This window comes from Agelaius tricolor, unplaced genomic scaffold (genome assembly GCF_023055355.1).
Source record: "Agelaius tricolor isolate 1412-34295 unplaced genomic scaffold, bAgeTri1.0.p SCAF_2, whole genome shotgun sequence".
In the NCBI taxonomy this organism is placed as follows: domain Eukaryota; kingdom Metazoa; phylum Chordata; class Aves; order Passeriformes; family Icteridae; genus Agelaius; species Agelaius tricolor.
This window is the reverse complement of record NW_027269262.1, coordinates 36,214,262-36,241,454: the sequence shown is the minus strand read 5'-3', so window position 1 is coordinate 36,241,454 and position 27,193 is coordinate 36,214,262. Positions and strand designations below refer to the sequence as shown.

General features: G+C 35.1%; 1 protein-coding gene across 5 annotated transcripts in view; it reads left to right on the top strand.

The window, feature by feature from the left end:
* The window catches only part of ZNF236 (zinc finger protein 236), a 78,178-nt gene that overhangs the window by 9,736 nt on the left and 41,249 nt on the right, over positions 1 to 27,193 (top strand). For 4 of the 5 annotated variants that reach the window (XM_071456206.1, XM_071456202.1, XM_071456203.1 and 1 more), the window contains exons 2-12: positions 1,068 to 1,207; positions 2,659 to 2,823; positions 6,892 to 7,070; positions 8,626 to 8,750; positions 11,926 to 12,098; positions 14,709 to 14,855; positions 16,690 to 16,761; positions 20,399 to 20,602; positions 21,689 to 21,917; positions 23,603 to 23,875; positions 25,569 to 25,772. In XM_071456206.1, the coding sequence (XP_071312307.1) occupies positions 1,068 to 1,207; positions 2,659 to 2,823; positions 6,892 to 7,070; positions 8,626 to 8,750; positions 11,926 to 12,098; positions 14,709 to 14,855; positions 16,690 to 16,761; positions 20,399 to 20,602; positions 21,689 to 21,917; positions 23,603 to 23,875; positions 25,569 to 25,772 (1,911 nt within the window). The remainder of the gene's footprint in view (positions 1 to 1,067; positions 1,208 to 2,658; positions 2,824 to 6,891; positions 7,071 to 8,625; positions 8,751 to 11,925; positions 12,099 to 14,708; positions 14,856 to 16,689; positions 16,762 to 20,398; positions 20,603 to 21,688; positions 21,918 to 23,602; positions 23,876 to 25,568; positions 25,773 to 27,193) is intronic. The other variant, XM_071456213.1, reaches the window with a different exon arrangement.

Genomic DNA, 27,193 nt, shown 5'->3' with positions numbered 1-27,193 from the left:
TTAAAGAGAAACATCAGAAACCTTGCATGTCTAGATAATAAAATAAATATTCCCTTCTTTTTGTGTTCTGTTGTTGATGCAGTTATAGTTGTGGTAGTTTGAAACTAAATTCTATAGATTTTCTCCTCTTTCGTGACTCTAACCTGCAGTACAAACTGACCCCTCCTGCCAGTCGCTTTTCTTAAAGTTTTCATTAAATAAAGATAACTTTCTTAGTAATACAGTATATTCTCAAATGTAAAATGTGTTCAACTTTCTCAGATTAATATTTTCCTTTTATCATAAATTATTTATAGGATTGACTTCACTCGTTTGAGCAGGAGGATGTAGAAGCTTGTGACTTGGTGTATCAAAAGTTAAATGACTGTAGGAGTTCAAAAGAAAACTATATGGGCTTAGACTGGGTCTGTTTAAAGAAAAATACATCTCTTTCCATTGATTGAATATGTATGCACTTAGACTTGCAGTTTATTGCATCTCTCTCAACTGCTTGAAACATTGGTGTTGGGTTTACAACTCTAAAGGTTTTAAAATAGGTTTTAATAAAGTTTTTGTAATGCCAGAAGGAGAAGAAAGAAAATATTTTTCTTAGGGAAGGAGTGAGCAAGAGAAGGGAGGGAGGGCAGAAAATCTGTGTAGTCAGAACTGCTGACTATGTAGTTTTAAAAAACTTTTTTAGAAATCTGTGATGTAATATTATTAAAAGTAATCCCTGGCAGTCCCTTACTCATACCTAGTGTTTTTTGCAAGGTTTCATTTTGTTTCAGACTTGATGGGTGTTTGTGAAGCACAAAGAATTTATTTCAAATTACTGGGGAAAGGTGATCATTTATGTCTGTAGTGACTGGCAGTTTGAGGTATGGATATATTTGGCTGATCCTGTGTCAATGGAAGCAGTGATATTTCAGCCTGAGATCTTCAAGATTCCTTGAAGTTACGCTGTTGGATAAGTCAAAAATCTTAGAAGAATTGAAATAGTTTCTGCTTCAAATTATTCTGTTTTTTACAATAAATTATAAGTAGATAAAATGTGACTTCATACAAATGTTTAATTGCTTGTTTTGTAGATGTTCTGACACCAACTACAGAGAACGGTAATTTTCCCTACCAAGTACCCAACTTCCATAAGTGTGAGATTTGTTTGCTGTCTTTTCCAAGAGAGACCCAGTTCCAGCGCCATATGAGGGATCATGAGCAAAATGACAAGGTATGAGTTGTGCTAGATACAACCAGTGTACATTGATATTTTCATATACTGTCAAGTGAAGCTAACACAGGATGTCTTTTCCATTTCTTTTCAGTCACACCAGTAATAATTATTACTTGGGGACCTCAGAGTTTTGTGACATATCTCTTTTATATTTTCTCATGTTTCCTTTGAAATAGGACCTTCCTTTGATGCCCTTTAATTGGACTGTTGTTTCCAGATCAGTAGTTTTTATTTTTAGCCATTTTCTTTGATTTCTAAAATACCCAGGTGGTTGACAAAATGTATGAGTTTGTTTTCAATAGTTTGCAAAGGGATTCTACACATTAGCAATAAGAAGAAAATAATGCTTATATTTATTGAAAGGATCCTACTTGTAAACTAATTTAGTATGTATGTATTAATCAGTGGATTAATGTCATCACTTTAGCTGCTTACAAATCAAATTTGGGAAAGAATGAGAAGAATACCAATATGTGATTAAGACTGGACTGGCTTTTTAAATGAAGCTTTTGCCACAAGTTGCATCTGTAATATGAAGCATTTAATTTATTTCCCTTGCTTTCTTGTTAACAAAGCTAAAACTACTGACATGTTATAGAAAAATAATTCTATTACTTTTTGAGGTTGCCCTAAATACAGCTTAATTTTCACAAAATGTAGCATAATAATGGAGATAATTCACGTATACAAAAACAGCTTACACAAATTTCAGTGTTGTAAAATTGGTAAGGTTAAGCCCATGCTATTGCACACTTGTGTAAGAGCCTTTACATCCAAAAGTGAAAGTGCTCTTAAAGAATGAAAACTGGTTTTGCAGATACCAAGTGAGGAGCAGTCAGGCCTAGTATAAACCAAGTGTTTTGCTGCTTTGATTATTAGTTTTACTTCAGGAGATTTCATGGAACCTCAGAATATGCTGAGTTGAAAGGACCCACAAGGATCATCAGGGCCAACCCCTGACGCTGTACAGGATGCCCCAAGAGTCACACCATGTGCCTGAGAGCATTGTCTAAATCCTCCTTGAACTCTGTCAGGCCTGGTGCTGTGACCACTTCCCTGGGGAGTCTGTTCCAGTGTCCGACCACCCTCTGGGTGAATCGTGATCACAGTTAAAATAGGAAAATGTATTTCTGTCTCCTGCTCATTGCTCTCTCCTACTAACTTCACTCTTTTCAGACAGTCTCAGTTTTGAGTCTCTGGTTTCCTTAGTTCCCCTCCTTTCTTTTGTGCTCTTATAATGCTGTATTTGCATTTTCTGTAATGAGATGCAAAGAAGATAAAATAATTAATATTGGTATTTTTAAGCATCATTACGCTATGTAGGTACTTGAATTGTTCTTTTTTAATGTTTAACATTTTGATTTGTATGGTTATATGTGTCACTTAAGGTATATATAGCTTATGGGAGGACTAAATTTTGTCTTTATTTTTGTGATTTTAACGAACAGCCTCACCGGTGTGACCAGTGTCCGATGTCATTTAATGTTGAATTCAACTTGACACTTCACAAATGTACTCACAATGGCGAAGATCCTACGTGTCCTGTGTGCAACAAGAAGTTCTCCAGAGTAGCCAGTCTGAAAGCACATATAATGCTACATGAGAAAGAGGAGGTAATTCATTAAACTTTATAACTTAATTTTGAAAAGACATGTCATAGTGGTTGTATTTAATCCCTTACCTGTATGCTTTAGATTTTGTGTAAATTTAGATTTTGAATAAATGATTTTGTTCTGAAGAAATATAAAACTTTACGTGGGGAGTCTGTTTGAATATTAGTTACAGAAATTAATATCCTGATTATAAATAAGTGTTCCCATTGTGTCTTTACGAACCAAAGGAACTAGAGCATATTTGATACATACCATATCATACTATATATAAACATTGACTGATTGGTTGTTTGCACGTACTTTTATTTTGAAGATACTTCTGTGACTTAATCTATATTGAAAAGCCTACACATAAGAAATAATGTGTGATCATGTTTTATGGCAGATGTCATGGTGAGGCACTCTCACCATTCATAGAAATAGATGAAGCTGTTACCTTATCTACAGCTCCCACCTCTGTTTTTGCGTGGTTGGTTGTTTTGCTTGAGGAGTACTTGTTCCTTCCCCTATCAAAATTTCATTTTTCATTTTGATAGAGTGTTGATTAAATTCTTAGCAGTTAATACATAGTGGTTGTATTTTGCACACTTTATAGTCTTTACTGCATTTCAACAATTGCCAGAGTTGAATGCACTGCCCAAAATACCAAGTTTTTGATGATCTAATTGCCTCTTCCCCCTGTTAAGGCTTTTTTAAAATTGCACTTCGTGTTGGAGAACTGGAGCTGAATCAGGAATGCATTTTTATTGTCCAGCTTCTAATCACAAATGTAACAGTGGTGTGTTTCTCCATGCCAATTGCTGACAGCTTACAGCAGTTTTGACCTGTAAGTTGGGAATAATAGGCCTGTGTGCACTTCTCCCTAAACCAGATGCAGGGCATGCCATCTGTAGAGGTTGTATTCCTTCTTTAATCATTTTAGCTCGTGTTTTGTCATGTACACAGCCAAGTAGGCAGCCAAGTTAAGTGGACTGGAGTCCAATTTTGCTGTATATTAATGTATCTATAATGATAAATGGCTTAGTTGGTGTTGTTAAGGAAACTTGATTTATTAATTGCTCGAAACATCAGAATAAGAAAGACACCTGAGGGTGGTTTTTGGTATTTATTTCTACCACTAAGTGATTTTTCATGTGCTTCAGCAGTGCTGATTTTTTTGCTTTCGTGCAGATGTCAGAAGAATAGGCTGTGTGATGCCTTCCAATTTAAAATTCCATCTGCAGCTTGAAAATTAAATTTATAAAAATATGAACATATTTCAATTGCTAATGAATATGTTTCTTATAATACCCAATAGTTTCGTGATAAAACAGAGATGAATGTAGCAATTAATTCACATAAAACTGCAGGAATAACTTTCACAGTAATTATGCACAGGACCTGTAGGAGAGCTGGAATTTGAACTTGAAGCAGAGGGAATTGGTGATGGCACCGGCTGTCATTGAGGGGTTTTCCACAACGTGCAGGTTAACAAGTTGTGGGTGGAGTATGTTCTCCCTCCTGTCTACTCTTCTTCCTTTTGCTGTTAGAAGGGTTACAAGTCTGAAATCAGAGCAAAGGTGCATATACATTAAGGGACATACATAGAGGGTAAGAAGATTGCTTCACAAAATGAAATTTGGGGAGCTTTACCTTTGTGTTGTGCTGCATCAGGCAGCTTTATCTACAGATGAATGCAGATGGGAAAGAACAGAACAGCTCTAGTGAGATTTGGGAGAGTGGGTCTGTCTGTGAAACTTAGATTTTTGTGATTGATTGCTCCATGTGAGAGGTTCTGGAAGGAATTTTCTGAGCTGTTGATACTGAGCTTGCAAGACATTATTTTCTCCTCACATTCTTCAGTGATTTATATGTGATAAACTGGTGTGAGGGAAAAGCTTCATATTTGAAATTCCTCACTAATATAGGGTAGCTTTCTCTTGAGAAGTCACTAAGAATATATCTTGTGTAAATATGACCCATCTTCTTGAAGATTGTTGAACATGTCCATTTCCTCAGTGGAAATGCACAATAGTTTTTATTGCTACATTTTGCCCTGGCAGGATAGAAATGGTGAATAAAAAACTGAAACACAAATTATTTATTGCATTAGAACTGCTATTATGTCTTCTTTTTTCATGAACATGAGTGGCTTTTGGGCTTTAGGAACACCTTAATATGTTGAAAAAGTTAAAACTGATATTTGGTGGATATAAAATGAAAATTCCTTCATTAGAAGATCCTCTTACTTTGGGTTTTTATATTTTACTTTGTGTGATGTTGGGGTTTTGTTTGTTGGGTTTTTTTTTGTTTTTTTTTTTTAGAAATATCCACTGAATTTGATTTGTACTGTCTAATAATTCATGAGCAATGATCTTTTGAAAAGTGCTGATTAAAATCCTTTACAGATGCTGGGAGTGATAGATACAAAACAGGTGAAGATCATGAGTTCCAAAATGTTCTTCAGATGTTGCATCTGGTAAGATAGGGAGAGCTAAAACACGCAGAATCCAATGAGTAGAGCTTCAAAAATTTTTTTTTCTGAGTTTGGGAATTTTGCGTATGACCAACTCCTTTTGTTTGGTGTTAAAACGTGGGTTTAACCATAGTGAGGTTACAGCATTCAATTACTTGCTCTGTGCATGGTGGTGATTTTTTTGTTTGCTTGAGGAGCAAAAAAATACATCTGGTATTGCCTATAGCGGAGTCTGTTTGGTGTGATATATAGGTGGGTTTTCTGTAGTTTTTCTGCTTTACCGTAATCTTGCTTTCCTACAGAAATTTCACAGTACTGAACAGAATAATGAAGGCTTTAATTGTCTCAAATAACTTCATCTTAGGTTATTTTTTTGTTTGTAGAAGTTGTTTAATAGAATATGTGTATTTGCAACTTAACGTGATACATATGCATGTCTGAAAAATGCTGAGAAGTGATTCAAAATCCCTCAGTTTTGAGGTTCGTGAGCTTGGCATAGTAATTGTAGGTTTCACTTCATGAAATTTTCCCCCACTTTTAGAAATCTAAAATCATAAACTAAATTTGTTGTATAAGAGCAGTAGATGCCCATAAGAAGTATTCAGATTTGAATGTATGTCCTAGAAAAAAAAAATTAGTTATTTGTTGCTCACTCTGTAACTTGAATGCAGTAATAATGGCATCTAGGTTAGGTTAAACAAATAATTTTTGAATTTGTAAATAATTTTGTTAAAGGACTTCAGCTTTTTAAGCTTTTGTCTGGAAATGTGATACTGCAGAATTTTTTTTTCAGACTTAAAGAATAAATTTATTGTCAAAGCAGTCCAAAAATAACTGTGGCATACCTGTGTTCCTCTTGATTAAAACATTCTTGTCAATGTCCTTCTTGAAATGAACATGGTTGTTTTCTGTTGTTTGTTTTTACTTTTCTTGTTGATCATTATGAGAGAGGAAAAAAGGGGGGAGGATAAGAAACATTTCAATTTGCAGTGATAATCACAATTACTTAAAACTGAGCTGATAAAAAAACCTTTCTGAAGTTATTGGGTTGAAGAGATATCTGTTAGAAACACTGTGTTCTTCTTTATTTCTGTCATCTTTACTGTCAAGAGAGCTTAAAAGTCAGTGAGTGCTATCTGTGGTGGGATTACTGTTTAAAAATAACATTCAATATAATTTTAACCTGTAAAAGTGTGAAATCCCTGAATCCACAGTTACAATGATTTTGGTTAGAAAATAATTATTTGTTACAGATGTTTCAGTAGACCATGTAGGTGTAGTGGCACTGAGGTGAGCTTCTGTGTGTGTCTTGAACCAGCCCACTGAGGAAATAGGGAGTGATGAGGATGGTACTAAACTGCTTGTTTCTGCTGCCATATGAAGTTTTTCAGAACTCAGTTCTACTGGAGTTTCTTAAAATATAAATATTAATATAATCTTGCAGTGATTATTGTACATGATTTATATCACAGGGCTCATAAACTCTTCTTGCTCGTATACTTCCCTTGCTGCTTGCTTCCAGCTGCCAATGTCCATAGAAGGGTAAGTTAATCTGCTTGAACAAAGCTTGTGCACTGCTGTTTTGAAAAATCAGTCTCTATTATATCTTTCAGAATCTTATCTGTTCAGAGTGTGGAGATGAATTCACTTTACAGAGTCAGCTGTCCATACACATGGAAGAACATCGTCAAGAATTGGCAGGCAGTAGAATTCACAGCTGCAAGTCTTGCAAAAAAGAATTTGAAACTTCATCACAGCTAAAGGAGCATATGAAAACTCACTATAAAATAAGGTGACAATCATGGGTTTATAACAAAATGAGCAGATGTTACTTTGATGGTGATAGCTGGGAAAAGCAGGAGTAGTATTTCCAGTCAGCAAAGTACCATGATTTATGCAGATAATTTCTTTTCTTTGGTATGGTGTTCTAAAATGACACTTTCTTTTTAAAACCTTGCTCAAGTGGGTGGTTATTTTTGGAGGTCTTTTTTCCCCCTGTTTTTGTATTTAGGCACACATACTAAGCATAGTTCATCTGCAAGCTATTTGTAAACATGCATTAAGTTTCTCTGATGCAAAGTGATTTTTGAAGTGTGTTTATGATTTTAAACAGTAATAGCAGTATATTGAAGCAAATGTATATTAATTTTACATAGCATTTATTATAATGACAAAAGTTTTAATGCTTTCATTCTGCAAAGATGTTACTTGTTCTTTGCAGTTTAATCATCTTTCCCCGTTACAGCCTCCCATGAGTTTCTTGTAAATCTGAAAAAGCACAAAATGAAAGGGGGAAAAAGAGCCCTGGTAAATGCTGTTCTTATTTTTAGTGAATATTTGTTCTGTTTTTTCTTTCAGCTCTCTAGTTTAACTTTACTTTGAGGAAGGTGAGAGCTACTTTAAGTTAGAAGGAAGAAAAACTTTTCTTGGTTTACTTTATATATTAAAAAAGCCTGAAGTCTTGACAGCTCATCTCTCTTTTAATTTTCACTGTTTCTGTAAAAAACAGATGAGGAAAATGACATATTCAAAACCAAGAAATGCTGTCTATTCCCTGTTCTTCTTGCTAGAAGTTAATACAGATTCTACAATCTTAATAGTTGTGTTGCAGGAGGTTTAAACAAGTGTTGTAAATTTCAATCTGCAAACAGAAATTTAAAGGTTTGAAGTATCAAGTAAGGTCTGTATTGAGTTATGTAAATGTATTACCTACTAAAACCATTGTTCTTGTGGACAACTCCTATTTAGAGTTGTTAGGATGAATAAACTAGTTAGTTTGATTTGTAGCTAAATGAATTTTGGGAATTTATATTCTCTGTTTCTGTGGTTCTTTGGAGAATGTGATTTGTATTTAAGGGCCAGTAGGGAATATTTGGGTTGTTAAATTCTTAACTTGTTCTTACTAGACTTCAGCAAGTGCATTTGTACTCCAGTGGGTGAGATTTGTGTGTTCTAGTTCAGAATGAAGGACTTTGCTATATTCAGGCAAAAGAAATAGAGTTGAAGGTTCCCACCAAAATGGTTTTTTTTTTGTGAAGTCACTGTATATTGTTCACTGTTTGTGAAGTCACTGTATATTTCTGGCATAATTTACCATGAAAATGTCTGAAGAGAGCCTCTAAGATGTATCAGATCTTTACTGCAGAAATAACTAAAAGTCTTGGTGCATGTAGGTACTGAGAAAAGAGCTGTTGGTGTTCTATGAATATCATTATGGAGTTTGGGTTTTCACTGTTGCAGCTGATACTATGTTGCCATCAAATCAACACTATGTTAAAAATGATGGCGTAAAAGAAGCATCCTCAAAGTAATGTTTCTTTTTTTTTTTTTTTTTTTTTGAATCACAGGGTATCAAATACCAGATCTTACAACAGAAACATTGATAGAAGTGGGTTTACCTATTCCTGTCCTCACTGTGGGAAGACGTTCCAGAAACCGAGTCAATTAACACGGCACGTTAGAATACACACAGGTAAGGCTGTGGAAGTACTTATTTTAATTTGTTTTTGCTTTAAAAATATCAGTTAACCTCTGAAATGCCATGTATTTTTTCTCCCTGTTGGGACCTGAAATATTATTAATACATTTGGCTTATTAGATACATTTACCTGTTGGTTTAAAATAAACTTTATGTAATTCATTTGCTTAGGAAATTTATATGCTTTTAAATTTTTCAGATTTATGTGATTAGAAGCAGTTTAAAAATGTGAGAAAATCTATACATTTCATTTGTTTCCAAATATCAGTTTTGGTACTTAGAGTTTCAATGTGCCCTAAAATCAGAATCTCTTGATAAGGGCCAGTCATCTACTTTAAATTAGATCTTATGTGCTCTAGAGAGCAGGTTCTAAAATCTAGTTGCAAAAAGAGCACAAGTACATGAGAATTAATGATACTAATAAAGTAGTAGTCTTGCATTTTTAAAATTGATTAATTTAAACTTAAGAAGTGGTTTTCTGAGGTGATAAGCCTAGGTTGTAATAATTGAAGAAGTGCAGGTGACTGTTCAAATTTGCAGAATGAGTAGGAAGTGTTTTTTGCCACATTTATCATAAATATGTGCATGTTTAAACCATAAGCAGTTGAAATAATTGAAAAATGCCAAGCATAAAATAATATAAAACTTTCGAAGTGTACAGATGACTATAAAAGAATACTTCTTATGTTTTAACCAGGTATACATTATTATAGCAGGAGTTTGGCTTTAAACAAAGTCTCCTTTCAGTATGTATTTTTCATACATACTGAATAAATTGCCATTTGTCTAGTTTTTAGTTAATTCAGGTATACATTTGTGTAAGTGTACAATTCTGTTTGTAGTATCAGTGTAATATCACTGTTCAGACAGTGATGTAATGAGTTGCCATTTAAAGGAATGGCCTTGTTTACAAAGAAATAAAAAGACCATTGTGTGACACTTTCTTAAGAACCTTTTGAAGTTTTACAGATCTAGTTATAGAAAAATAACACAAGAGGTCACCCTTGTACCTGCTTTAAAACAATTGCTTGAAAGTAATATAAAAAACGTCAGTGAAAATTAACTTCAGTATTTTAGATTCTTGGCTCTATTTAATTCATTAGCTTATTTTAGTCAGAATAAATAAACAAGATTATAGTTGGTTATGGATGCTTTTTTTAAGCTTTGAAAAGTTCAAGGGCATTTATATTTTTTTTCTGAAGACTGAAAGACGTTTGTCTGTTGGGAAACAGAAAATGCAGTCCCAATCTGCACATGATGGGAGGTCATTTTAAGTTCCAATTACCTTGCAAATACTCATGTAATTTGTGAAGTATGTTAGTACTCCAAATCTGCAGACAATCTGTCTGGCATTTGTCTGCTTGAGGTACTGTAGATATGTAGAAAAGAACAACTCTGTTTTAGAGAATTTAGAATGTCCAAGTTTTTAAGTGTTAAAACAGCAGATCTGTGCACAATGGGTGGCATTAGGTTAGTCTCTTAATTGCAGTACTTTTTTTGTTCTAGCTAGTCATTTCAGGCACTTAGACCCTCCTGGGAAAAAAAATCCAGTCTCAGGGACTGCAATTCCCACATTAATAATTGAGTAATGAAGCCCTCATCCCCTTTCTCAAATCTGTAATTTATTAAGTTGTTATTGAGAAATACAGAAATTTCATGTTTCCACAATAGAGTTAGGATTTCGTTTTTATAATGAGATTTACTTACATAGGCAAACTTAACCTGAAACAATAGTTCCATGTGTCCACCAGCAACTCTTACTGGAAGCTAAGCTTTTTGCCAATGAAAGCCTAATAGGAATTTTGTATTTCCAGATGTGCATCAGTGTTCTTCATTTTAATCTCTTTTAAAAAACATACAGTTAAAACCTGCAATCCTTAAGGCACCTTCAAAAACCCTAAGCAGCAGAACAGAAGATATACATTCCTTCAGTGAGTTATATGCTTGAAATCAATTTCAGAAAAATAGCTGCTTTTGTTCTTTTGTTCTGTTTCTTAATTAAGGAATAATAAGTTGAAAGTAGATGTAATTACAGCTATAAAATTATAAATAATATAAAAATATTTATTAAAACTGATTTAATGTGTACATGGTAGGACTTACTGGTGTAGCAAAGATAGCACCCAGTGGTGCTTATACTGGTCTTGGCTATGGAAATGTGCAAAGGCAAGGTGTTAAATATTTTCCTAGAGTTACCACAGCTGAACTCTTTCACTAAAAGAAAAAAAGTAGTAGTACTAGGTTCACAGTGGAGGTTTCCAGGAGTTAAGTAGGACACATGGTTGTAAGAAACTGAAATTTATTATTAGTAAGTTTATGTAGCTTTGTAATCTGTTTATTATGTTATATATGTTCTATCACTTAAAGTTTCTATGGGGTTTCTCATGCTTATCTGGTAACATACAAAAAGTGTAATTATGCACAGCACTGAGGGCACCAAAATTGGGAAATTGTGACAAAGCATTTCTGTAAAAATGTTGGCTAGTTTTTCTTTAAATATTCAGTATGATCAGTTTTAAAAATTATTTTCTGAGCAGAACTGTCTAAAACATTATTTCATTGCATCTTTTCAGTATGTGGTTGCAAAGAGTGAATGACTCTTAATATTTATTGTGAATGGGAACCATATACCATCTTATGCAGAGTTGCTGTAAGACTTTCTGATTTTAAATTAGATGAAAGGTTTAATTTTTGACTGTTAGTTGTTTATTACTGTCCATTTACCCTCTGGGCCTGCTTGTTTCTGTAAAGATATATACATTTTATAGGATTTGGTATAAAACATATGTGGGGTTGTTTTTTCTTTTTCCCTTTGGTCTTTTTTGCTCCAATGATTTTGCATAGCAGCTTTTGAGATCTTTCAAACCACAAGTTGAGGGAAGGTGCTTTAAATAATTGCTTCATTTAGATATCCTTTATTTTACCTATTTAAACTAATGATCATCAGCTATGTCACAAAACCTTTTTAGCAAGGCTACATTTTCATCAGAGTAGGTGCTGAGGTTGGTCGTTGAGGTAAACAATTTTATTGTCAAAGCTTCCTAATAACATATCTAATAACGTTTGTATTTTATTTCAATGGATACAATTTTTCATTTAGCTACAGAAAACTGCTTACATTTCCTTAAATCTCCTTACCCTTCCTCTTCCTGCTGCTGTTTCCCTGCAGGTGAAAGACCTTTCAAGTGCAGCGAGTGTGGGAAGGCCTTTAACCAGAAGGGGGCTCTGCAGACCCACATGATCAAGCACACGGGGGAGAAGCCCCACGCCTGTGCCTTTTGTCCCGCCGCCTTTTCCCAGAAAGGCAACCTGCAGTCACACATCCAGAGAGTTCACTCTGAGGTAAAGGCCATTATTCATCGAGTCCTGGCTGCTAACATGCATATAAACTCCGTTTTGCTATTCCTGTGTGCTCCAACCAGTATGCATTTATTGCTACCGTGTAGATTCTGGTTTGCTGCTTTTACCTCTGAGCTTTCCTTAGCTTGTCTGAATAAATGTATACTCAGGAGAAGTAGCAAAACCTTCATTGGCCAGTGTCTTTTCAGTACATGGGCAGATTAATGAATAGTGGGGTTAGGTGTACAAAAATGTACCTGTGTCTGTCTTGGGAGAACAAGGACTAGAATCAGATGAAAGCCAGAAGTAGCCGAGCAGAAAATGGTGAAAAATTTCATGGCCAAACAGCAACTCACTAATTCTATTGTAGAACATACTTGCCATTTGTCTTTGAAGTATGTTTTGCAGCCTTTTACAGAGTTTTTTTGGTTACAAGTAGAAGAAAATTCTAGAATAAGTTTTACAAAAAGAACGATTCAGACCTCTTTATGTCTGTTTTTTTTTTCTCTTTTTGACAGACAGTTTTTAAGACTCAGAAGGTACTGCTGTGATAAAGTAATACAATCTTCTTAGCAATATGATCTATGCAACTTTGTTCAGTAATTTCCTTCCAGACTTCAGTGAGTTGTGGTTGGAAATACCCATAGAAAGAGACCTAGTTTAGGTTTGAAATTATGAAGTGACAGAGGTAGTGCTTTTTGCTTCTTTTATTTCCTGTGTGCACAATATCATCTTTGTTCTCACTCTTCCCCTAACTGAGATTCACAGTGTTGTTTTTCATTTTTGTGTTACAATGGTAGATATTATTAAGGATCCTTTTAGCATGTTAGCTTCTTACTTTTAGGATATGCCTTAGTGTATGAATATGTCTTATGTGATACACTTAATTATGTTAAGTCATATAACTTGAAGTATTGTATTCACTTTGGGACACTCAGTTCAGGAAGGACATTGAGGTCCTGGACATGTCCAGAGAAAGGCAATGAAGCTGGTGAGGAGTCTGGAGCACTCTATGAGGAGTGGCTGAGGGAGCTGGGGATGTTTAGCCTGGAGAAGAGGAGACTCTGGGGTAACCTTATCACTCTTTACAGCTCTCTGGAGGGAGGCTGTGGCCAGGTGGGGATTGGCCTCTTCTCCCAAGCCACCAGCAACAGGACAAGAGGACACAGTCCTAAGCTGTGCCAGGGGAGGTTTAGGTTGGACATCAGGAGGAATTCCTTCATGAACCTGTGATTAGACATTAGAATGGGCTGCCCAGGGAAGTGGTGGAGTCACCATCCATGGACATAAATTTTTATGACTGGACTTGGCACTCAGTGCCATGGTCTAGGTGACATGGTAGTGTTTGGTCATAGGTTTGGACTTGAGGACTTCAGAGGTGTTTTCCAACCTAATTGATTCTGTGATTCTCTGGTGTGATTGGTCATCCTCAAGGTTCACAACTCTCTATGTGTGACAGCTTATGCTACATGAAAAAATGAACCAACATTGTTTTAAGAATTTAAATTGACTTTTTTCAATATTAGTTAACGTTTTACTTTTCTCTCTGTTACTCTGTTTTTCTGTAAGAAGAAAACAAGCTGTGGGATAAGATACTTTAAATAAATGCTCTTGATCACATCCTATGCTGTGTTTTGCAGTCCTGAGCCTGCATTTGAGTTACTGCTTTGGTTAACTTACTGATTTTTTTTTCTTTCTTTCTGTTGCTGTGTTTTCATCAAGTCTGTGTGGAACTCTCTGAATTCTTTGTTTTATTCTGAGACAGTTACAGAATAACATTGCAGCTGATAATGAATTATGGGTTGATTCTCACTTCCTAAAGCACTGTTTAGTTGTAGCATATTTTATTACTTGATACCTCTTTTTGAAAATCTTGTTGGCAGTTTAATGTCACAAAAGATGAAATACCAATAATATATTGCAAGTGTGTTTTCTCCAATAATATATTGCAGTGTATTTTCTTTTAAATACCTGCACATTGCAAGTATGACACTGGATGTTATTGATGTGTGATGGACTGAGGAGGGAAGGTGAGGATGGTTGGAATCTGCAAATTTAACTACTTTAATTACCTTAACCCATTGGTCTGAAAGTCTCAAAAAAGTGGCTGCTGATCACTTTCTTGTTCTGTGTGTTCAAATTCAGTTCAAACTAGACATTAAACTTCCATGCTCTTCACGGTGTTGGTTTTGTCTGTGTTTTTTCATCTCATACTTCCAAACTTCCATTTGTATTATGTATGATGTTTCCTCTTCAGGCATATCTTAACTGGAAAGTTGCATTTCAGTTTTGATTTTTAAGTGTGAAATGGTAGGAGATGGTAAAGAGGTCTGAGGCCTCTTTTGCCACAGAACATGAGTTTTGCTGTCTGCTGCTTCACAATGTTGTCAAGTGGTAGTAAGCAATTGTAGTCATGCATATAGATTATATGTGATTATATGAATCTGCATATATCCAAGAGGTACCAGCCTGATTCCATAACTGCATATTGGTAACTTGAAAAATAAACCATTGTAGCTCTCATAATCCCATAGTTACTTGTTATATAGAAAAATAATGAAAAAACATGATATTTGGTAGGTGTAGGGAAAATTTACTTTTTTTTTTTTTAAGGTGAAGAATGGCCCTACGTACAACTGTACAGAATGTAGCTGTGTCTTCAAAAGCTTGGGTAGTTTAAATACACATATCAGCAAGATGCACATGGGTGGTCCACAGAATTCTGCAAGTGCTTCAACAGATGTATCTCATGTTACAGCGGTAAGCTTTGTTGATCCAAATGAAATGAAAATGCCTTTGAGAGTTTAATTAGGTCTATATCTTAATTCCAGTAATTCTTCAGATAGGTAAGAACTCCTAAACTTGTAGCTGTCTTTTATCTTTTTCAAGTTTTGTGTGATTTTTGGTATTAATTTGCAGGATTAAATATTGGGAAAATGTAAATTGGCCAACTGTATGCAAAAAGTGTTTACAATTCGACACTTTGGTTGAAAATGTAGCAGTTTAATTCTGCAACTAAGTAAAGTATAATTCTTGTTCTTACAGATTATGTTAGCCTCCTCTGATAAAATAAAAATTATGGGGAAGTTTTAGAACTATTGAAAAAATGTATTAGTTTCAACTCATTTTCAGAAATTGTTTGTATAATTCTAGTCTATATAAACACATGGTGGATTCTTCTGTGTATATCTGATAACTTTTTTTAAATGCTAGTTTCTTATTAGGCAGATTATAAAGGGAAAAATATAGCTTTCTTGGAAGTAGTGGATGTTTTTTTTTTTCTTTACCAAGATACAAAAAAGAGCTAAATTTCAGAAAATGTCTCTGTTTTCATAAGACTACAGTATTTTTTGAGCCAGTGCATATTTAATTTATCATAGTACTCTTCTTTTTTTCTTTATTAGAACAATCTTTTCTACTTCTAGTCCCTTCTGCTTTGCTTTATCTCCAACTCATGCTTTAATGTTCAATGGGTGATGAGTAATACCTGTCTTTGAAAGAAGAAGGTTAACATTTGAAGTCTGAACTTCATTTTGCAGCTGTGTCTTCTTGAAATAACCTGTCTAGTAATGGTGTTTGGAAAAGCTTTTTTTTTACATTTTCTGAAGTTGTTTTATAGGCCAGATGCTATTTGTTTCTCCATGTTAATTCATAAAAAGAAAGACTAATGTGTCTTATTTATTTGCAAGTGCATATATTCACTATGTCTTTTTTTACATTTCTACATTCTCAAGCCTAATCCTAAAAGCAGGATGGAAAAGAATTCCTTCATTACTACCTCATGTGTTTTTTTCCCTGTCCAGCTCTGGTTTTTTTTTGTTTTGTTTTTTTGTTTACTAAAATATTTCGGATTTACTTAGCATATTTTTATTACAGCAGTGTGGTATTATCTCTGCTTGCATGAATACTTTGCTGCTTGCATGCAAGAGTGGACTAGCAAAAAATGCCATACAGTAGTATAAGCAAAGAGAGAGGAGGGAGAAAAAGATTCTTTCTAAAAATAGATGCCAATAAGTTTAGCAAGGTGGAGCAGAGATACAAAATGACATCAATTGCAAATTAGAGGGGATTATGCTTTTTATTTGTAATTTTATGTCTGAATCTGCATATATTTAATTATTTCTATTTTTTAAATTGCATTAGAAACTTAGTACATTATTAGATTAGCACTAGCATTCTTACATTAGAACTTTCCTTCATTCTGCTGAAAACTTGCAGAACTGCTTTAACAACAAATCTCCAGTATAATAATTCTATTCTGAAGTTTGCCATCAGTCTCTGTCATCCCTTGGTACATACCTGGGGATAAGCAAGGATTATGTCCTTATTGAGTACCCATTCCAAAAGCTGAAGTTTCCTGAAGTGCTGTGCTACCAAAGAATGTACTCTTGTGTGATATATGAGAATATTGCTAAATTAGAGTGACTGTAAGGCTGTCACTTGCTGCATTAGTATTTATAGCTAAAATGATTTAGTGTACTTCTGTTTCTCTCACACTATCTGATTTTTCTGTGCTACTTTTCTGCCATGTTTTGTATCAGCCATGTTTTTCTTCTTTTTGATTAAGATTTACATTATTTTGATTTCTTTGTAGGACTCTGTCACCCAGCCTTTAACGACATCCCCTACTAATCTTTTGCAACCTGTTGATAATAAATGGAAGAATGTAAGTGTGAAGTTTTGGTCATATTTTTGTGTCAAGACTATAAATGGGGGAAACCTTACATAATTTTGTAAATTTTCATTTACCTAGTGAAAAAGGGTATGCTGTGATACTTTGTGATAAGTTGGATCAGCTAATATGTGAAGGGAAGCTCCTTGGTGAATGCAGCTGGTTATTTAGAGGTGGAACAGATCTTGAATGTTATGTTTGCTTCATTTGCCATTATGTTGCCTCATTTGTTTGCACACTCATGATTTTGCATGTAAGTCTCTTCAATAGCTCTTCAAAATGGAGGTAAATACTTTTCTGTATAAGAAGACCAGAGAGTAAGGATTCTTAAAAATCCTGGATTGCTCTACCCTTCTGCCTTTATTTTCCAGGGATTACCATGGTTTGTTTGGAGAGGGAAGGAGCTGTGTTCATACAGGTTGAGTTGATTGGAAGTTTTTGATAGCAGAGGAGGAACCGTGGGGCTCAGGAGGAGCTGTGGAGCTGGGGAAGGATGATGCAGGGCTGACTTTCTAGAACTCCATAGCAAACAGTTGTGGTGTACAGGAAGGTCTGTATGTGCCTGTTCCCTGGGAATTCTGGCAGGTTTTGTTGCAGCTATACAGCATCTTGTTTGTCAGCTGTATGTTGCAGCGTGGTATCTTAGGGACAGACCATCTGACTTACAGTCTCCCGACTTCAGCTACTGATTATTTTGTGTTGTACTCACAAAACCAAGATCTGGGAAATGTGGCAGTACATCTTTAAAGTCTCCATATCATCCACGTCTCAGACATGTGGTGTGACTCTTGGTGTCCTGCATAAGGCCAGGAGTTGGACTCGGTGATCCTGATGAGTCCCTTCCAAAGTATTCTGTGATAATGTGATGAAGAGTGCCAGGTTTTTCCTAGTGAGAGGTATGAGTTGAGAGCAATGGATCCCATTGCCTTCTCCTCCCAAAACTGCCTCAAACTGCCGGGCAGTTTTGCAGCCACTTTGCCCCCAGGCTGCAGCTCTGCCTGGGGTTTGTGTGACCCAAGTGCAGGACCCAGCACTTGGCCTTGTTGAACCTCATATAACTGAACTGTTAACACAGTCTCTCCAGATCCAGGGTTGTATCCGGTCTGTATTTCATTCTGGCAATTTTTAGGGTTTTTTCAGTTGTCTGTTTATAGTGTTCACTATTCATGAACTGTAATCAATGATACAGGAGGAATCAGAGCTATCAGAATCCTTAAAATGTGTTGTGCTGTGATGTGTTTATTAGTGAAGAGACTCAAGGTGTGTTAGCTGCCTTGTCCATCAGATGAAATACTTAGACATGATTTCATGTTATGTTTTGAAGAAGAGGGAGAAGTCTGTCTTCTTAATAGAGGAGTGGAAAAAAGTTTGAGGGTCATAGCTAGGCAAATTGACACTTAGAAATAAAGTATGAAATTTTAGTGAAGATAATTTACTCTTGGAGCCACATATTGAAGTTGGATGGCAACAGAAAAAGTTAATCACAATAAACTACTTGATTTAAAGAACTGCTCTAATTTTTTAGAGTTGCTGTGACTTGAAGGAGTAATTCACTCAGAGCAAGCACACTGTCTGTGTTACACAGCAGATCAGACAAACCAAGGGTCATCACAAGGTCTACTGTTCCAGTTCAACAACAGCGGAATTACAAAGCAGTAATAAAACACTTCATTCTCCGTGTTCTCTTTAAAATCAGATGTTCAACTAAGACCTAGAAAGAGACCTGAAACATGTTATAATTAACAATTATAAATTTTAACAATTATAAATGTTTATAAATGTTTCAGATCTCTGAAACGTTTTATAATTAACTCTAGAACTAAGAGTATCTTAAGAGTAATGGTAACAAACGTCATATATGTGCATGTGTGTACATTATTGTTCAAAAAAAATAACTGCTGTATAACTGCTGTATATAAACTGCTGTATAATATACAGGACGTACTGGCTAAATTCACATAATGCTGTAATTTTCATATCAAAGATGATATTGAGAAGTTCCTTCATTAACAATAATATTAATTTTAATTAAGAATAATTAATTAATAATAGCATCAATTTTTCTCTTGCTAAAGCCTGAGGGAATTTCACACACTTTTAGTATAAGCATCCTGCTCTACTTAAAAGCCTCCTTACATTCTGTTTCCAGCAGAGGAATTGTGTCTATAAAGAGCTGTTACATTCTTCAGCAAACTGCTTTGCTTCTGTTGAAGTTTGCTTCCTGTTAATGCCATTCTCACTGCAATATAGTGTGTCACCCATATTGAAATGTTTATAGCACTTTTGCTAAATTGGAATCTGAAGAGATATGGAGTCTTTTTGTGTCTCGCTAGTGAGGTCAAAAAGAACTGATGGTTAAATCAGCAAAGGATCAAGTGATGTTCTTGCATGCAAGAGAAGCAAGATAAGGATTTGGTTTTTATCTTCTCATGAGAAGGCATAAGAATACTTCATCAAATACACAGGACATAATCCGAGTCAAGCTAATGTTCCTTAATATAATTCTTTGTAGCCATCCTTTCTTTACTATAGTGAGTGTCATCTTAACTGTCTAGTGTAAAGTGTTAGTATAAAGAAAATCTCAGGGAAGTTTTCAGATTAGAAGGAAATAGTACAGATGTGAAGCCTAAGATTATTGTTTGCTAAAAATAATCTGAAAGAAGATAGCCTTTTATAACTGCATGTGGTTGCATATGCACCTTGAAGTGGTTCTTTTTAGGGAACAGAAGTGAATATTAGAAGTAAATAACCAGTATGTTCTAGGATACCCAGCTATGGGGCTAGCCATTGTACAAATACATATTTCTATTTTCTGCAATAAAAAAAATATTGAAAGCAGTTGTTTCAGTAATTTTATACTTATGCAGTCTATTTGTCATAAGAAGAGAAGTTTATAAATGTAGGCAAACAGGAGTCTTTATTTCTGATTTAATTTAAATTAAATACCAAGGCTCTTTATCACTTTTTTCCTTCATATTTGTTACTGAGGTAGTCTAAGATACACAGTTTCAAATTAAAGATTGGGACATTAGTTTTTTAACTTCAAATTTTTTTAGTATTTCGACAGAGCCTGATGTGCATGAAGAGATTGCTCTTGAACTAAGTGGTTTCAAGGGTTCCAAATTGAAGGGGAAAAATTAGTTGTTTGTTCTGAAAGGTTTTGATACAGCAACACAGATAATTTAGTTTGAAAAAAAAAAACTCTAATGGAAGGTTGTTTTTTACGAAGGACCTACTTGAGATAAATGTGAACTTTAAAAAGATAGCCATGTCAGTTTTTTTCTTTTGGGAATTGCTTTTCATGTTGCTTTTACATGTGGAGTTTTGTAGTTGATCCCTCCCTGTGTTTTCTAAATTGATTGAAGGTTCAGTAGTGAACAGTAAATTTAATCCAAGCTGTAAGCTTACAATTTCAAGCTTGGGAAGAACTGAAAAAAAAGGGGATGTACAAAAGCAATTCTATAATGGAGCATGCAAACTTTGAATGAGGCTCTGTAAAATCATTATGTCTTGTATAAGTAGCCATCCATCTAGTGCACAGTTACCAGACATTTCAGGTAAGGGAGCTGGACAGGTGAGTTCATAACATGTACTTTTGATCTTCCTTGACAAACGTACCACTATATTTCAGGCCACACATTTTCGGTCTCCACTTCTTCAACAGACAGAAAACCAGGTGTCTCCAGCTGCTGCTCATCAGGGTCAGCAGACTGTCACTGATGTCATTCAGCAGCTCCTTGAGTTATCAGAACCAGGTCCTGTAGAAAATAACCAGCCTCAACAACCTGGTCAACAACTCAACATTGCAGTGGGGATCAGTAGAGATATTTTGCAGGTAAGAGCTCTATGTGAGAACAACTTTACATTTCAGTGTTTCCTTTCTCATTCTTTCTTATATTTTAATGAAATTCGTTCTCAGTATTTTCAGTTATAGCGTTCCTTATGGATTTCTAAACAATCCATTAATCAAGACAGAATTGTGAAGATTTATTGAATGGCTGCATCAAGACATCTTTGTATGGCTTTAAGTGTACCTCGTATGTGGATATTTTTACTGATACCTTGAGCCTTCTTTTTTGCTGTTGGCTGGAAGCAGCTTGTGGTGTGTCCTCAGGGTATGCAGTGCTTAAAATGTGATATCATTCAAGAGGGGAAAAATATTTTATCTGGTTAAAAAATGAGAATATATACCTGGCCTTTACCCTGTTGTAATTAATAAGGACTATTTGAATATTTCCTATTTGAGCAAGAATTTTTTTCCAAGGTCAGCCAGTGTTTTTCCTAAAAAAGGTTCTATATTTGGTCTTCGATAATGGCAGAAGGTGATGCAGTGTAACAGAAGAAATGTAGGGTGATTTAATTACTTTCTGTGCTTACTCTGCATCCTGTGCCCCAGAAGGATACAAACAGGATGGAGCAGGGCAGAGAATAATATTCTTTAGTGTTACTGGTAGCCTGCTAACCTGTCAGGCACATTTTCATCTCTAGACTTTAAATACCATTTAAATTTGTGTTTGGAAGACCCAAATGTTTTATGCAGCTATGGGCAGGTTCACCGTGTTGTTACCTGTGCTGAGTTCTCTGGTGTCTGGGATGTGATGGGGAATTGGAAAGAGTAACAACGTGATACATAATTATTACCCTGATGGCTATTAAAAAAAAAAAAAAAAGTTGTTGTTCTGTAAAGGGCAGCTGTAAATGCAGAAAATCCAGCCTAAAATTTCACAGACAATCAGAAATCAATGTTGTGTAGTAGTGTGTTTGTAGATTTGAAATACAGCTGAAGTTTTCTGAGAAAGAGACGCTTATTTCATTTAATTATATTTTCATTGTATCTTCCAAGTGCTTGTGTGAGAAAAGTTGGGGATAACTGTGGAATGTTTCTTCCTTGATCTAGAAGTTTTTTTGTTCTTTTTTTTAGCAAGCATTAGAGAACAGTGGGTTGTCATCAATTCCTGTCTCTGCACATTCTACTGACTGCAGCCAGGCTAAGGCTGCTGGGGCCCAGGATCAGAACCCAGATGTCCCGAGCCTCTCAAATCATCAGGCTGATTCTAATAGTGCTGAACAAGACAAGGAGCAAGAGAGTACAGATAAACTAGATAAAAAAGAAAAAAAGTTCATTAAGAAAAAATCACCGTTTTTGCCTGGTAATACTGCCTCTGCTTTCTACTTCTTGTGCTGTAAAGACTGGGTGTGGGTGTGTTTATGGCTTTATAAAGGGATTTCCCAAAATGTGTTGTGGATTAGTTATGAACAGTATTTGTTCTTATCTAAAATACAGTGTAAGGTATGCTTAATAATATTTATAATTTTTATTATAAAATATATTTTCATTAAAAAGCCATGTCAGGATGGCATGAATTGAAATTATACTTCTGAATCTTTTGGATTAAATCAGTGGAGTTACAAGAAAAGGACAAAGTATATGAATGTATTACTCTCTCCTGTCATCCTTCTCTGACAAGGACTGGGTTTTCATTGTGTGTCCCAGAGTAGAGTTCTTGCAAGAACGATTCTTCCCCTTTGGAAGTGAGGCCTTACAGAGACATAAGGGCAGGACTGCAGATCATGACTGATTCATGTAGGGAAGGACACAGGCTGGCATTATGAATAATTCTTCATGTCACCTGTCTCTGGAATTGCAGTACTGATATGATATTGTCACCATAAACACATGTTGTTATTCTGCCTCTGTACTGTGCTGTGTGTATACAAGCCTGCATTTTGTTTCTGTGTGCTTAAATGCAACTTCAGTTTCAAGGTTGCTTGAGCTTTATGGCTGCCAGAAGTTGTTTGTTCCATGTAAAGTCTTCATACTTTAGCAGCCATCCTGGTATATACAGTGCTTTAATGCAGCCTTTGATCTCTGGCTGTAGTATCTGCATAGGTACACTGATGTTGCTTTTTCTTTTGCAAGGAGAAATTGATCTAAAGTAAAAACTTGTCTTCTGCAGTATAGCTGTGATAAAAATTAACATTAAATTTTTCCTCTGGTGTATAATTATTTTGTTACTTGTGTTTAACAGCAACAACTCTCTCGCTGTTACTGCACATAAAAATAAAAGGTCACTGCTGTAGAGTCAAACACAACCACTTTTGTTTTTGATAAAGCAACATGACTTCAGTGTGTTGACAGGGAAAAAACCACTAGGTTTACTGATTGAAATGAGCAAACAATTTGATACTGAACAACATATCTGGACAAAAAGCTTGGATAGGTTTTAGAAGGGTTTCTTTCATTTTTTGTTGGGGAAAAAGTGTCCTGTTGCCTTAGGACAGACTTTAGGGTTCTTGGATCATAAACCAACTTTTATAAAAAAAGTAGCCTTAAATTGTTAACCTGAGAAAGACTTGTGCAGTTTTTCTTCCTTTACAAGTTTACAAACTGTAATTTAAATCTGATTTGAAAAAGAGAGGGTCAAGCACGGTATCCCCTCCAGTTAGGTAAGTGTTAAGTATGTAAAATAATCTGGTGTGGTTGAGGATTTACAGTCATTGTTGGATAATTTTGTGTTAGATATGTTATTTATAAGTTAACTGGTATATTATATTGCATTTACAACCGCATTCTACATTTCTAAGTGGTATAGAAATTGTGTTATTTGAATTTCAACAGGATTCTCTTGGGGTTTTTTTTTCAGCCCATCCGCATTTTCATAAAGTAGAATATGTCTGATAGAGATGTTAATCTTCTATGAAGTGTGTTGTGATGGCATCTATTTCACAAAGTGTTTTTGTGGCCTGATTGTTTTGTACAATAGCATCAATGTAGTGGGAGTTTTCAAGAATTGTTAGAAGGTTTAAAAAGCATTCATTTTGATATTTGTTTCAGGTTCTATACGTGAAGAAAATGGAATCAGGTGGCATGTTTGTCCATATTGCTCTAAAGAATTTAAAAAACCAAGCGATTTAGTGCGCCACATTCGAATTCACACCCATGAGAAGCCATACAAGTGTCCCCAGTGCTTCCGCGCCTTTGCCGTGAAGAGCACTCTAACAGCACACATAAAAACACACACTGGCATTAAAGCTTTCAAGTGCCAATTTTGTATGAAAAGCTTTTCCACCTCAGGGAGTTTAAAAGTTCACATTCGCCTGCATACAGGTAAGGCCTTGAGATGGCTCTGTGTATTCTATGACGTGGGTGGGACCTTGAATGAGTAAAGACTGTGAAATGTGTAAGTCATAGACATGTCTGCCACGTCATTGTTAATATCAATCACAGAATGTATCATTTTAGTGTTGTACATGATGAGTGTCATTTTTTGTCATAACTTTCTAGTGTTTCGTGGCTTTGAAACTTTGGGCTCTTACAAAAAACATAGACGTTTAATTTTCTGATTATGAGTTAGCTGTTCCTTTCTAGTAGCACTATTCTGAATTGTGCTTTCTGAAGAGTCATACTCTTGCAATTTGAGTTCTGATTTTACTTATCCCCGGTCATCTCTAATATTTGCTCTTGATCTTCCCTCCTCTCCACACTTTTTTATAATTTTACTGTAACACTCAGGGCTGGTTACTTCCCATTTTATCTTCTACATTACAGTTTGCATCATGTTTTCACCAGCTTACCTGTTTTTCAGCATCTTACAGTGACTATCCTAGAACTCCTCAGATCATATGGTCTTTGTTTACATATGATGTCTTCAAAATGTTTTTATGTGATTGAACTATCCTTTCCATAAAGAGCAATGAAATTGTTTTCCAAGTTCTTTCTTTGTTCGTTCAGGTAAATAAAGTTTCAGCAAGATAAATGTGCTGCTCTTCCCTTTAGTGCCTGTTTATATTGCCTTCTGCAAAAGGATCATTTATTGGCTTAGGTGCATTTGGGATCCAACATGTTTTATAGTTTGATGTATTTCATCCATGAAATATCAATGTCGGTTCATCTGCAGAAAGTCTTCCACTTTTTTTTTTTTGTAAACTTGTAAACAAGTATTTTTTTTTCTGTTAAAGTCAGACTTACTTCATACAAGCATTCAGATTAATTCAGAGTGGCAGAAGCACTAGGTGGCCTGGAAAACAGGTAGTCCAGTGTTTATGGAGCTGCTCTGTACTTTCAGATAATGTTTCATTTATTGCTTTGTGAAGAATGGCTCATTCTACATTTTTTCTGCCTGTGATTGAACTTGATAAAAGCTGTCTTCATAATACCCAGTCGTGTTTCCTAGCCTTTAAAGTCCAAGATTTCCCCTTGAACAAAACCAGAAAATTGTTCAGCTTTGCCTATCTTTTACTTACCAAGTTCTCTAGGAAATCTCTCTCAAGGAGATATTTCTACTGGATTTTGCATTAAAAAAGTCTTTAATGCTTTTGTTGGCATGCTTTTTTGACTGCCATCAAACAGAGTTGATGTTTTCAGAGACGGATCTAGAATTTTCTTACTTTGTTACATCCCTGTTCCTTCTCTTTTATCCTGTTATATAACATACTTGTCTGTGTTTGCTGATTCCTTTTTCTCACAGTTTTTTAAAATTTTGTTTTGGAAGGACTTTAACCTGCCATGTGCAATTCTTAGGACAGCTTCTGAAACACTTGAAATTTGCTATCACTTTTGCATCATCCAGTTTCTTGATAACAAACTTGCTTCAAGTGATGTGTTTCAGTCAATTAGCCGTTCAGCAGATTAGTTGTTATTTTCATTGAATTTTATGCATCTGTTTTGAAAACCTGTGTTACAATAAACACTATGGAGAAAGCAAAAAGAAAATTACAGGAAAGAGCATCAGTATTCTAAAGCTGCATTTCTAGGTTGATGGAAATAAAATTTTAAGCTATTTTTTTTTTATCTTTTGCAGGTGTTAGGCCTTTTGCTTGTCCTCACTGTGACAAGAAGTTTAGAACATCGGGCCATCGGAAAACTCATATCACTTCACATTTCAAGCACACAGAGCTAAGAAAGCTGCGACATCAACGTAAACCCACAAAAGTTCGAGTAGGAAAGTCAAGTGGTCCAGTACCAGACATCCCTTTGCAAGAGCCCATACTCATAACTGATTTAGGTAAAGAGCGACTAAATCCATGCTCTCTTGAACTTTGGGTTTCAATGGAATATAAATGCTGCATTTTAATCAATCAAAAGCATTCAGAGCTCACTTGTAAAGATGCTTGTTGAAATAAGTCATCAAAAACTTCAGCAAAGTGCCATATTGTATAGTTTGCTTGCAATAGAATCAATAAGAAGGGTATTTTTTATTTACAGTTAAACTGTATAATCCCTACCAGTAAGAAGCTATGTGCATTTTTATATTAGGAGTTTAATTTGAATATTGTTAGACTGTTGGTATAGAGGAGATAACAGTTCATGACCAAAAAGTCTTCTCAAGATGATCATGTCTCAATCAACATTTGTAATAAAGATTACAGATAATAATGAGTCAGTCTGTTACATGTTTTTAAAGTATTTGATTTCATTATGATCTCAACTGAATTAATAGTAATCATTCATGGTCATATCTCAGAAAAAGGCAGCTTTAATTCTGGAGCCTGCTTGGGAGAACTCATCCAGTTATTATAGTTCTGTTGTATAAATATTGTCACAAGATTAAGTTAAACCACTTTTTGGAAGAAGTTGTACAAAGCAATATGTAGTTTTCCAGTAGAGGTCAGTGTAGTCGGTGAGGTGTTTACTCTTTGTTGTTTGATTGAACAGTCTGCTAACCCCTGACTTGTCTGTTTGGAGTCATTTTTATGGTGGAATCTTACACTGGAAATACCTTTATCTTGTATCGATAAAATTTTTTATCACTCTTTAAACATCCTTTTGCTTTCACTGCATCCAGGAGTTACTGAAAGCAAGAGTAGGGGTTATTTTCATATCATATAGAAGAAACTTAAATTTTTGGGGTGCAAACAAAACTTAGCTGACAGCTTCAGACAGATCACGCAGTATTTTTCTTGAGTGAACCCCAGAAACAAGTAGAATCCCATTTCTCAATTCTGAAGAGAACCTCCGCTTCAACACAATTAAGATCTGCACCATCAAAGTCTGAATTTTGGAAAAAGATTAATATTAACAAGAAATACTATAGAAGTTGTTTCCTATGGATGCTGATAACACATGAACTCTGCTGATATTACAATGTTCAATGTAAAAATAAGTTCTACTGTTTATCTAGAAGGTGTGTCATGTTTTTTACACCCCCTGACAATATTTCCATATTTTTACTCCTTCCTCCCCCCCCCACACCCCCCCCCCCCCCCAAAAAAGAATCATAGTTCTTTTAGAGGTGTCAAGAACATAATAATGTTACTTTGTAATAGTGTTAATCTTTGAGTGGCACTTCTGTTGGTATATACTTTGCTTTCTATAATAATCTTAATTTTTCTAAAAGTCTATTAAAAAAACTCTGCAAATTGTTCTCTGTCTGTTTCAATGCTTTTCCCAAAAGGTGTATTAAATATTTGTCAAGTGTATACCTGA